We start from the raw sequence: 11,791 nt of genomic DNA on the forward strand, positions 1-11,791 counted from the left end.
ATAACCCTCGTTCTCGTCGGGATGTTGATGGGGAACACTTATGGATCTAGGTGGGCCGCAGAGCCTTAAACGAACACTAGGTAACACGCTAAGCTGTTCCCCAGTTACTCACCGCGTATTCTCCCCTTCGGAAAATCTTAGCCATTTGGGCACAATTGGTGGCCAATGTGGCGATTTCCAGCAACGAACGCTTCTATAAATGTGTTGGCAGAAAGCCCGTCTGACCCGTCACCGATTAGAAGCTTCTGACATCTAGAACCTTGGGATGCCATGTGGCGTTCAATGAAACCAAACCTACACGGGTCCTACTGAGAATTGGTGGACTCAGAGGTCTCCGAGAAACAGCCGCCGCCACCCCCGAAACGCCACTAAACTATGCAGGGTACGCACTCCGGAGAATGTCTCCAGTGCCGGTCCCAGTAAAAGACGTTTAAACTTTGGAAAATTTTTGGCAATAAGCTGAAGAAATATGTAAGAGAATTGTGAAGCTTACGTGCCCATTGATTGATGTGAGTGGCCTCCATATGAGATAGGTGTATCCATGAATGCTGTGGCCTTTCGGTACTATATCTGAGTAATACTTCTATATCACCAACCCTTCTGCCAATTCGACTGCTTCGCAGAGCGGGCATGGTGATTCGCGCTTCTGACATGTCGAACACGGTGCCGAGCACCCATGCCCAGAAGATCAGGTTGCTCGAAGTTTTCTAAACCACCATCCATGCCACGAGCCAGGATATCAGATGAATCAGACAGGGAAGGAGGAAGATCTTCCGGCTGAGTACCCCAGGTACTTTCATTCTTGCCAAGGACAAGAACCAGATCTTGACCCTCGGTGAAGAAATCGTGGGACACCCAGTTCTTAGTATAAGGCTGACCGTTCAAGGTTGCGGACTGGATGAAGCCAGTGCCGCCGGTGTTGTTGAGGGAGTTGAACTTGTCCCAGTTGGTCACGCGTAAGGTGGCCGTCTTGCCGGTGATAGGCGAGACGATGCTGACAGATTCAAAGAAGGGCACGGTGAGGAGGTAGACGCTTTGACCTGGGTTCGGGAAGAGACCCATCATTGACATGGCGACAAATGAGCCCATGGCTCCGGAGTCGTCGTTGCCGGGTAGACCTGTCGGGGTGGGAGAGAAGTATTCCGGGATGTAGGTGCGAACTCGAGCGGTGGATTTGGCTGGACGGCCAGCGTAGTGATATTGGAATACTGTCAGGAAAGCCGGCTCGTTTCCGATGTAGGTGATCTTCTGGTCGTGGAGATAATCTAGCCGTCGGACGAAGCTGGAAGGTCCTCCGAGAAGGGGGATGAGAGCGGCCATATCGTGAGGTACGAAGCTGAGATGGACCTATTAGCATATGCGCACAAGGAAAGATGAAGAGAAGCATACAATTGGTATTCCCAGATACTGGACTCAAAGGTCTCCCCCGCGGTGTTCTGGAGGGAGCAGATACTTCCACTGTTGTCAATGTTCGAGCATTTGAGAGGATCTTGATATCCCCAAGTACCGTTGAGATACTTTGGCTGGAAAAATCCAGTGAACCCTGTGTCTGTTCCATTCATATATGATGCCTGTTCCTTTCGGAACAGGTTCCTCCAGTACCGCGACTCCTTTTCATATCGCGCGGCATCGACGGTCTTATTCATGCCATTGGCCATCTGGGCAATGGCGAAGTCATTGTATGAGTACTCGAGAGTGCGAGAGATACTGCGAGTCATTGTTCCAAAACCGATATGGTCGAAATCCTCAACAGGGATATAGTTGAGTTCTTTCCAGCTTTCCATGCCCCCACGACCCTCATTGGACCAGTCAAAGGGCTCCTCATCCGCATCTTTCTGGACAGCTGCATAGCCCGCCTCCCAATCAATGCCATCTTTGATGCCTTTGACGTAGGCATCAGCCAGGACATTGTCAGCGTTCGATCCACCCTGCGTGAAACCTTTGCAAAGAGACATGCGACAGTCAGGCAGCCAGCCAAGGTGACGCTGAGTGTCGATCAGAGAGCGTATCATTTGCGCCACCGAGCTCGGATCGAAGATGGTCAGGAAGGGAATTTGGGAGCGGAAGGAGTCCCAGAGACTATAAACGGTCAGTGACAGACTACAATTTCGATAAAACTTGAGACAAACCAATAGAAAGAATCAAAGTACGGCTCTGAGCTTGTCCACAGTGGGTTCTCGCCGGTATAGTTCTGAGGGTTCACCATTGTCCGGTAGATGCCGCTGTAGAAGTTTGTAAGGACAGAGTCCTGGACACCATTACGCGAGACGCGAATCGGACGCATTTTCTCGGTCCATTGCGCAACTGCAGTCTTGTGGGTGGAGTCAAAATCAAAGTCGGCAAGCTCTGATTCGGCATTGGAGCAGGCCTGCTCCGGGCTGATGAAGCTCAAGCCGACACGAGCCTGGACAATACCATCTGCAGGGGCTTTGAAGCGGACAAAACCACCGCCCTAAACAGATTAGTATACGAACAAGTGACGAAAGGCGACCTGGCAATGCTCACCGGCAAGGGATAACCATTGATGCTGCGCGAGATTTTCAAGTCATGAACATCAGCACTAGCCCGGGCATCAACAAATATACCACTGTCACGCAGCGAAGCAGAACTATGAAAGTCGGCACAAAAGTGGAGGCCATATTCTCCACTTCCAAAACTGGGCAAAAACTTGGCACTGCCCATCATCCGGCCGTTGGACTCGTCGATCGAGATCGTCGCATTGTCTTGGCGCGAATCGGATAGATCCGAGAGATCCAGCAGAATTAGTGGACTGCTATCAGCGGGGAATTGGAAGCGGAAAAGTGAAGTGTGCTGGGCAGCAGTCATATCAACTTTCACACCAGATTCCAGCGTCAGGGCAAAGTAGCCGGGACTGGACTTAACAGAGTCATGTTTATATTTTGTTTTCCGTGCCTTCTTCGGATAAACACAACCATTCACATCATCATCCGCACACTGCGCGTATGGAAAGAGAGGAAAATTGCCGAGCGAAGGACTTCCACCGGTACCAGAATCGTGCATGCTCGAGAATCCGGTGACACTGCTACCATCATAGGCGAAACCACCCTGGTTGTTCTCCGAGTCGGTATCGGCGACGGCCTTGGCCATGCCATAAGGCAGAGACGCACCCGAGAAGACATTGCCTGTAGTCAGAGTGAGCGGCGGGCTCGAATTGGTGCAGCGTTCTCCATACCTCCATTGGCGCTGCCGATCAGCGGGTCTATATACTGCAGCACGTCGTAGTCGTCCGGTACCGCAGGGAGAGCGGCATTAGCCAGCACGCGACCACTGGCGATAACGAGCGACAGAAGCAAATAGCGCGGCATTGTGGGTGTGAAGAAGAATCAGAGGGATCCAGACTGGTATTTAGATTTGGAATTTTCGGCCCCTGCAGCGCGTCGTGCCTGCCCGGCATGCGTCCATGCGCCCCTGCCGATCTTCACCCCGCCTCGCTGTGTTGCATCGCGTGTTCGGCGATCTTTCTTAATTTGCAACATCCGATAATTCAGCGTCGTGTGATAGGGGATGGCAACTGAGGCCGCAGGGCCGAAGGTCGTGCAGGCTGTCTGGGCCGCTTTGTTCGGGCCAGCTGATGCCGAACGCCTAATCGCGATCGTTCGCTCGATTCCAGAACAGTATTTCACCAATGGAAAAGATCCGCAATGGGTTATCTCGAAGCGCGCAATTTCGATGCAACTAGACAGTTGAGAGGAGGGGTCGTAGCACTCTACCCCGGAGTCGGTATAGATATCCCTTCATTGCAGTGTCTTTGCTCCCTACATTTCAAGCCACATTTTCATTGCTAGGGAACGTCTAGCTCCTTTAATTTCCCTCTTGTGCCTTCAAGCGGCGGTGTAGGTAGATTAAGACGAAAAGGAAGTATCAATAATACTGGAAATGAGCAGGAAATTGCTTGAGCTTTTGAAAGGTCACAAGTCACTCTTTGATTTCCGTATCGAAGAATAGATATCAGGTGCTGGAAGTAAATAAAGGTCATATGCCCTTTTCATGTCTCATGAGCATTCCGAGGTAGAACTTTCACAATGCTTGAAGAACAAGCCCAAGACCTGCATATGTCAAAAAGCTGGGGTCATGGGACAGGCAGGGATGTTTGTTACAGCACCAATCCGACATAAGCCACCCCCTCTATGAAGTGGTCTCAACTCCAATGTTCCAGTAAGAACAACTATCTCAGTCCCGTCACAAAGAGCAAGGAATCTCGATTACTGGAGCAGAGTATGATCTTTTTCTATCATATTCCTACGCAATGACTTTGGACCTATACTTTCGTCGGCCCGAATACAAGAAGCACCTTTACATATCACCAGACTCCACTATTAGATATTCCAGACTTGGAAGGCAACAACCACAGCTAATTTACTACTCATTCATCTTCTGTCTTCTAGGGCTAGGCAATTCTTCCATTCAAGTAGTACTCAAAATGGTCTTCTCAAGGGTACTAAAACGCCTGGGTTCTTTGTCATTGACATTGTCATTCCGTCCTTGTTAAGCTGCAGAATTTGAGTCAATCTTTGAACTTACAATAACTCTAGTATCAAGTCCCATGTGCACATAGACCTAGATGGACTTGAAAAAATGAATTTCTTTGGCATACTTCGGTAAACCCCTCAGTTTTGCCTATTTTCCAATTCCGAGGGGTAGACTTGCGTAGAAAATGTTAGACGCAGGGCAGGTTGCTGTTCTTTTTGTCGGCAGGATGCAAAGTGACACTCCCGGAACACAAATTTTCCTCGCGAGGGTAATGAACTGTTTGCCGTAATGCCCGCTCACGTCAAAGAACCTTGACATAACGAAATCTATGACTGTTGCAGCATTTAAATGCCTACGAGTTCTCTCGGTGCCAGAAGTTCAAATTTTCTAATTACTTGTAAGGCTCACAAAGCTCAAGTTGGATTAGGAGGGTTCTCATCATCGGCCCTGTGAGTCTCTTTGCCTATAAGCACCTTCCAGAGACGAAAAACACACTGCACTTTCCTAACCATAAGATTTCATCTGCCGAGCAAAACATGCTCAACATTATCTGGTCTCGAGATGGCTCCAAAACAAACAAAGTTGGCTGCTAAGACAGCTGTGAAAAAGGCTGCAAAGGTCAAGAAAGCAACTCCTCCTGAGAATCCCCTTTCTAATGACCATCCTCTGCACTATACTCCTGGCCAGTTTTCTCTTGGAGAAGTTTTCCATGGTACGCCATCTCCGTTAGATTCGCCCTCACCAAATTATCCGCTTGCATCGCATCAAGGGCCAGCCGAAGAAAGCCGCGAAACGACCTCGAGGTGTAATTGAATATCAATTCAGTGAGGAATCATTTGACACCAGCTATTTTTCCGAATACCAGCCATACCCATCCAAAGCCCCCAAGCGAGCAAAGACAGCTGTGAAGAGAGCTAAACAGCCTGCTAGGCCTCCGGCCAAGCGAGCGAAGAGAGCCCCTGCTCACGCTCCCGTCGCGAAGGATTCACCCAGTGAAGCAGTCAGCGCCGCATCGGTATTTAGACCCCCATACATTCGATCCTTCGGTCGCGATGATATTCTTATAAGTTCGCCAAATTGGTCCGCCAAGCAGTCAAAGACAAGTGAGAAGCTGGTTGAGGATCGACTCTTTCATCTCGATAGCCCCCTTCCAAAAAAACCAAATAAATCTGCTAGACGGGCAAAGAAATGAGCTCCCCTAATCTCCGAGGAATCGTTGAGCGAAGCATCTAGAGATCCTGAACCGATGCTGTCTTACGTTCACACTTACAGTTACAAGGATACTGTTGACCCGGAGTTACCGAGGCCTGTCAAGCGGACGAAGATAAGTAGGAAGTTTTCTACAGATTCGGAAAGCGTTGGATCCAGTCTATTCGTCGATGGTCTCCGTAACATTTGAGGGATGTTCTACCCACCGGATGAGGTTGCCGATCGTCGCCCATCTATAACGGATGGTATTGCTGTTGATCATGGCCCGGTTTCTGACGAAATCCAAAAGGAGATGTTGCCCAACTCATGTATCGTTGATCTCATAGGTAGGTTTTCTAGCCTTTGTAGTTGGTTTAAGGGAAAGGTGCTAGACGACGAAAAAGAGAGCAACTCATCCGGTGACGTGGAAACTCGCTCTTCCGTTCAAGAAGACTATGATCCTCCGTATGCTGGAAATGACCATCCTCCTCGGGGCCATCCTTCGGGTTCAACTGAAGAAGAGGATGAGAATATTGAAGGTATCGTGCGAGATCGCTCGCCTGAACATGTCGGAGAATTTTGAAATGACACACCCAACTCAAGGTCGGGTCGAAGACAATACCATGCTGTGGGTCTTCAAGGATAGATTGGATGTGGCTGAGGCACAGCAGGGTTTGCGCAGGTAAAGTCCCCATTATTAAATTCCCAAAAATATCGCTAAGTACATTGAAGGGCTATGCTTGAAAATGATAAAGCTCTATGCTGGGACTTTATTCAGCGTCTCGACCAATTGAGTGCCATTCAAGTTTGGCCGTTCGAGATAGGCGACGAGTTCAACTTGAATGCTACCATAGCTCCCATCAAAGAAGCCTATGTGGGTGGCACCTTGAAATGGCAACCTAATAAAGTGACATACTGGTCCCGCGGACGTCAACTTTGCAAGCCCCGGAAGTTGGACTGGGGCGAGTTTATGCGGTTCTGCAATGATAACAAGGGCCGGGAAGGATTCTGGGTCAAAGAGGTGAGTTATACAAGCATTGGAGACATAATTGACATCCTGACAGAGATATAGGGTCCCACGCTCGAGGCTGTACGTCGGATGGTGGTCACTGCGGGAACAATGCAGATTGGAGGAGGACATCTCTTTCTATATGACGTGAGTCAAATCATGTCTCCGTTCTGAGAACATATGGCTAATCTATTTGGGGTACTCTAGCCCGAAACTACTCTCAAACTTCTCTGGAAGAGTCATCGATGGGAGAACAGCTTCCTGTCCAAGGCCGGGACTAGGATGATGGATTTTGATCGTCGGGACAGGTTGCGCCAACTTCCCCAGCAGAAGCGCTTTAAGAGCGGGTACTCTGGTATATCGACAAAAAAGCGCCTCCCGCCTATTCTGGGGCTCTATACAACGAAGGTCGTAAATGGCAAACCTGTTGTCCAATACTGCCGAGTCGTTGACATCGAGCTATTCGGCAAGAAACTGCCCGAATAATTCAACGAGCGACTGGAGTGGGACTGGCTCGAGTTCTTGGGACTAGCGTTCATGGCATATCTGATCATTACCTACTCCGATTCCTTGGAGTTGACCGGAGACGATGATGAGACCAGGCTGTGGTCTCTAGATGACGCGTCTATTGCAATGGCCAATTCGAACTCCATCTTGGCCGACCAGCTGAGTCCTGCCACCACCAGGCAATACAGCCTCTCAGTGGGCCTCAGAACAGTTCTCGTGGCTTTCCGCGCAGACGATGTCGCCGGGTTGGTAGTTGCCTGAACTATTGCGTTGAAAACGGGCCGAGGTAACTTTTCTCTTGGACTCTCCACTCTTCAACCATCATCCCAACATTTCGCCTTCGAGACTCGCGGGATTCAGCGTCGGTCTTGGAAAATGCTCCGACCGATTTTTTCATTCGTTTCCAACCTTTCCCCCCGTCTCACTCCCACTCCTTTACGTCTTCTTTCACGCGCTCCCCGATCAGGGTCTTCTTTCATTCACCCCCGGTCAACTACACGCCTCTACTCCACTGGTAAGCAAGAACCTATCAATCTCCAAGACGCCTTGCCCAAGAATATGCATCTAACCCCTCGGTAAAGCAGAACCTAATCCTTCCGTTCACCCGCCCCCGCGATCGCGCATCCGCCGCCTCGCAGGCTTCACCTCAATCGCCGTCCTCGCATTCACCCTAGGCCTCGCCTTCCAAACCTCGCGCACCGTATCTCGAATCATGTCCGCCGCCGTACTCACCGATGAGGAGACCCTCTCCGCCTACACGCCCGAAGATGCGCGTGCCGCGGAAGTCGATTCTCACATCCGCAACCATCCCGAAGCCGCCAAGTTGCGCGCAAACCCCGATTTCAAAGAAGCGCGCCCCCACCTCAAGATTCCCGAGACTTTGCGCCCGCGCAGTCTGACGGCCGGTACCCTGGCCGGGCCTAACAAGATTGTCGTGCCGCCGCTGGTTTTCAGCGAGAAGGAAGGCAAGAGCATGGTCTCCCTTATGTACCTCGGTTCGGATATGTGCGGACACATCGGTATTGTGCATGGTGGTCTGCTGGCTACGTTGTTGGATGAAGGTTTTGCGCGATGCTGTTTCCCCGCGCTGCCTAATAAGATCGGTGTTACGGCCAACTTGAATATTGATTACCGGGCTCCGGCCATGGCGAATTCCTACGTGGCTCTGAGGGCCGAGACCGTCAGGGTGGAGGGTCGGAAGGCGTGGGTCGAAGGGCGCATCGAGACTCTTCCCGAGGAGGGCAAGGAGCCCGTTGTGCTGGTTGAGGCTAAGGCTTTGTTTATTGAGCCAAAGCAAGCGGCTGTAAGTTCTATGATTCTGAGTGAAAGTGGCAAGGTGACTAATTGGCTTTCCAGGCTCTCGCGAACTTGTCCCGTGGCGTGACCGAGTGAAAATCTCTGACGTTCCTGGTTCCTGGTTCCTGGCGTACGAGGATCTTTTTATTCTTATTTTTTTTTCCTTTTCGATTATCTAGATGGTATATATATTTGGGACTCTGTAATAGCATAGACATAGTTGAACTGCATGACATACATAGTATCTGGAGAGACCCTCGTATAAAATAAGGTACCGCTATACGAAAAGGAACCCGCCAAGATTAGACCCCCCGCGATCAGCGCTCGTTTCCGCTCTTACTCTTACGCGGCCCGTTTCACCGTCTCTTTGCCCCTCCTCCCTTTCTTCTTTCCTCAACCACACACACCTTCACAATGGCCACGTATGTCAATTGAGCCCATATTTCCCTTGCACGATGCATGATGCAGAGGGCAAAAAAAACAATCCCAGAACTAAAACTGACCCCGCCTAGCAACATCACCTTCCACGCCCCCGCCCTGACCAAGACCGAGCGCAGCACCTTGCGCAACCAGCAAGGTCTGACGATCTGGTTGACCGGTCTCTCAGCCTCCGGCAAGTCCACCATTGCCGTCGAGCTGGAGCACCAGCTCCTCCGCAACCGCGGCGTGCACGCCTACCGCCTGGACGGTGACAACATCCGCTTCGGTCTGAACAAGGACCTTGGCTTCAGCGAAGCCGACCGCAACGAGAACATTCGCCGTATCGCCGAGGTCGCCAAGCTGTTCGCCGACTCGTGCTCCATTGCCATCACCTCTTTCATCTCCCCGTACCAGAAGGACCGCGACACTGCCCGCAAGCTGCACGAGGTCCCCCCGCCCGGCGAGACCACCGGTCTGCCTTTCGTCGAGGTCCACATTGATGTTCCCGTCGAGGTTGCTGAGCAGCGTGATCCTAAGGGTCTGTACAAGAAGGCTCGTGAGGGTGTCATTAAGGAGTTCACTGGTATCTCGGCTCCCTATGAGGCGCCTGAGAAGCCCGAGGTCTACATTAAGAATGTTGACCTGCCCGTCAAGGATGCTGTTAAGCAGATCATCGCTTACCTTGACTCCCAGGGTTACCTCCCTAAGCAAGAGTAAATAGCTCCATGGTTTTTGCAAGTGAAAAGCAATGTCGTTGTACAACGGTATAGATGTTGAAATGAGTTTACAAGGCGCTGTGTATATCCGAACATTGAACAAATATAGATCGTTTTGATATTCATCCATTGGACACCCTTTCTAGGTATGGAAACGGCAACAGAGTGTATTCAGTAGAAAGAAACCACCGGGGCAAGAGAATATATTCCAACAAAAATCCAATGCTAAGTTTGTGCTCGATGTACCCTAGCTTGGTATATGTACGCAACGACCTGCCGACTGCCCGCATCTTAGTTGAACTCGAATTCGTAGAACACGTATGGCGTGTACTCCGCATTACTCTCAGCACCATGCATCTCATTGGGGTCATCCCGCTTGACACGGCCCTTCTTGTCACGCCCAAAGGCATTGCCAGCCAGGTAAGAGTACTTATCCTCAAGGTTCTTCTTTGCACGATCCGCCTGCTTGGTAGTAGGAGCCTGCAAAGCACAAATTAGCGACACATTCCAGTTAGAACAATTCACACCAAACAGTATCATACCCGAATCAAGCCACAGACAAAGTCCAAAGGCAATCCATACCGCAACACCGTCTCAACAAACACCCGCAGGACCAACACATGGATCCAGACCATAACAGCCTCGCTCCAAGCCGTGCGACCAAGACGCAACGTCTCCCCCCAGAGCTTGCGCTCGTCGCCACCAACACGCTCGACCTCCTTCGCCTCCTCCTCCTTGCCACCCTCAACGTACTTGAAGTCGCGCGGGATCCACTTCTGCTCGCGGGCCTTGTGCACGAACTCCACGCTGTGCTTCTTGAACGTCGTCACGGCGTACAGCGAGAATTCGCTGTCCTCGGCGACTAATTGGGCGGAGCGGGGGACGACCATTGCCGTGATGGTTTCGTAGGTCTTCAGGAAATCCTTTACTTGCTGCGAGGGGACGGCGACGAGGTGTGTTTCGATGAACTCGGAGTCTTGAACAATAGAGCGGGGGTCGATGATTGAGGCGAGCGATTTTGTGGAGAGGTTTCCTCTGTATGCTGTTAGTTGTGCTTGGGGTAAGTGAGGAGGGAACCCGGACGTTTGTTTCCGCTGCAGGGTCGCCAGCGTGTTCTTAACCTGGTTATATTGGGAGTATTTGAAGCGGATGTCGTTGTCGATGCTGGCACCCTCCTGGAAAGAATGTCAGTAATGAGCTCCCTCCGGGAATTCGTAGTGTTTGGGTGAACCCACCTTCTGCAGAAGATCAATCAACTCGGCGAGCGACTTGTCCGCACGGTACTTGACCTTATTCCACTGGAAGGTGCGAAGATACTGGTCAACCGGCTCTGTGAATCGTCAGTACGTACATTCCGTCTGGAGAGATCGTAGCGGGGAAGCTTACTATCATTGACGACCTTCATGCGCTCAATCTGCGCCTCGTCTCCCTCAAGGATATTCTTCAACGCATCGCCGACCTTGCCCACGACAGCCTGGCACTGGCCTTCAAGCTTAGCCAGCTCGTCAGCCTGCTGGACGAGCGCATCTAGTGTGCCGATCTTGAACTCGGGGATCGGGAAGGAGGCCACGGAGCCATTGTCGGGAGAGACGGTGACGGAGACGGCTTCGAGGGCGTCGTCGCGGTGGTGCGAGGGGACGATGGAGGAGGGGAGGGAGATGAGGAGGTACTGGCTTGGCTTGGACATGATGTATGAGGAGCCCTGGAGGCGGGCAGATGTGAGGTGGACAGTTTACGGAGCTCGGGAGCTGAGACGACGTAGGCGGTCGGCGATGGTCGATGGTTGGATGGTAGGTGCGGGACACACCTGGAACGTCTAGAACGGAGTACGCTGCCTTGAGCACTACATTATACCAGGGTCGAATATTGTCGGGCTAAAATTGATTTTCATAATTGAATGTATCGGAGAGCTCATCCTACACAGGTCGTTATTCGGCCCGCGGAAGATGCATAACGCTAGAGACTCGATCCAATGCTCGCTCAATACAAGACAAAAGGCCACTCTTACATGAACCAACAGCCACGGCTACAAGAAAAAATATTATGATCCCCTATGGACACCGACAAGGCGATGAGCAAGACCGTAAAGGCTCGAGGGATTGACTAGCTTCGAACCTGCGGCATATGTAGGGGGAATCAGCGACAAAGGGGAAAAGACGACATG

The 11,791-nt window shown here is 51.2% G+C and overlaps 8 protein-coding genes across 8 annotated transcripts; 6 read left to right on the forward strand and 2 right to left on the reverse strand.

Annotated features, from left to right (window-relative positions):
• Nucleotides 1-597: 597 nt before the first annotated feature.
• N7443_002526 (glycoside hydrolase family 92 protein) lies at nt 598-3,326 on the reverse strand (the record flags this gene model as incomplete). Its single annotated transcript, XM_056882582.1, has 5 exons — nt 598-1,336; nt 1,390-2,079; nt 2,130-2,452; nt 2,506-3,143; nt 3,194-3,326. Coding segments are annotated over 5 exons (2,523 nt in total), but the record flags the coding sequence as incomplete, so codon positions are not given.
• A 199-nt stretch (nt 3,327-3,525) lies between these two features.
• On the forward strand, nt 3,526-3,708 carry N7443_002527 (uncharacterized protein; the record flags this gene model as incomplete). Its single annotated transcript, XM_056882583.1, has 1 exon — nt 3,526-3,708. The coding sequence occupies one exon, from the start codon at nt 3,526-3,528 to the stop codon at nt 3,706-3,708; it is 183 nt and encodes a 60-aa protein (XP_056744424.1).
• Nucleotides 3,709-5,893: 2,185 nt separating this feature from the next.
• Nucleotides 5,894-6,262, forward strand: N7443_002528 (uncharacterized protein; the record flags this gene model as incomplete). The annotated part of the gene is made up of 2 exons (XM_056882584.1): nt 5,894-5,945; nt 6,027-6,262. The coding sequence occupies 2 exons, from the start codon at nt 5,894-5,896 to the stop codon at nt 6,260-6,262; spliced, it is 288 nt and encodes a 95-aa protein (XP_056744425.1).
• Nucleotide 6,263: 1 nt separating this feature from the next.
• N7443_002529 (uncharacterized protein) lies at nt 6,264-7,174 on the forward strand (the record flags this gene model as incomplete). Its single annotated transcript, XM_056882585.1, has 4 exons — nt 6,264-6,361; nt 6,412-6,700; nt 6,752-6,835; nt 6,896-7,174. The coding sequence occupies 4 exons, from the start codon at nt 6,264-6,266 to the stop codon at nt 7,172-7,174; spliced, it is 750 nt and encodes a 249-aa protein (XP_056744426.1).
• Nucleotides 7,175-7,225: 51 nt separating this feature from the next.
• On the forward strand, nt 7,226-7,456 carry N7443_002530 (uncharacterized protein; the record flags this gene model as incomplete). The annotated part of the gene is made up of 1 exon (XM_056882586.1): nt 7,226-7,456. The coding sequence occupies one exon, from the start codon at nt 7,226-7,228 to the stop codon at nt 7,454-7,456; it is 231 nt and encodes a 76-aa protein (XP_056744427.1).
• A 114-nt stretch (nt 7,457-7,570) lies between these two features.
• On the forward strand, nt 7,571-8,587 carry N7443_002531 (PaaI family thioesterase; the record flags this gene model as incomplete). The annotated part of the gene is made up of 3 exons (XM_056882587.1): nt 7,571-7,709; nt 7,777-8,498; nt 8,552-8,587. 3 exons carry the CDS (start codon nt 7,571-7,573, stop codon nt 8,585-8,587), a joined length of 897 nt encoding a protein of 298 aa, XP_056744428.1.
• A 318-nt stretch (nt 8,588-8,905) lies between these two features.
• Nucleotides 8,906-9,628, forward strand: N7443_002532 (adenylyl-sulfate kinase; the record flags this gene model as incomplete). The annotated part of the gene is made up of 2 exons (XM_056882588.1): nt 8,906-8,913; nt 9,004-9,628. The coding sequence occupies 2 exons, from the start codon at nt 8,906-8,908 to the stop codon at nt 9,626-9,628; spliced, it is 633 nt and encodes a 210-aa protein (XP_056744429.1).
• Nucleotides 9,629-9,918: 290 nt separating this feature from the next.
• N7443_002533 (H(+)-transporting V1 sector ATPase subunit C) lies at nt 9,919-11,314 on the reverse strand (the record flags this gene model as incomplete). The annotated part of the gene is made up of 4 exons (XM_056882589.1): nt 9,919-10,107; nt 10,170-10,802; nt 10,863-10,957; nt 11,014-11,314. The coding sequence occupies 4 exons, from the start codon at nt 11,312-11,314 to the stop codon at nt 9,919-9,921; spliced, it is 1,218 nt and encodes a 405-aa protein (XP_056744430.1).
• Between the last annotated feature and the right edge of the window lie 477 nt (nt 11,315-11,791).

This window comes from Penicillium atrosanguineum, assembly GCF_028827265.1.
Source record: "Penicillium atrosanguineum strain IBT 20685 chromosome Unknown utg000002l_segment0_segment0, whole genome shotgun sequence".
Lineage (NCBI taxonomy): Eukaryota > Fungi > Ascomycota > Eurotiomycetes > Eurotiales > Aspergillaceae > Penicillium > Penicillium atrosanguineum.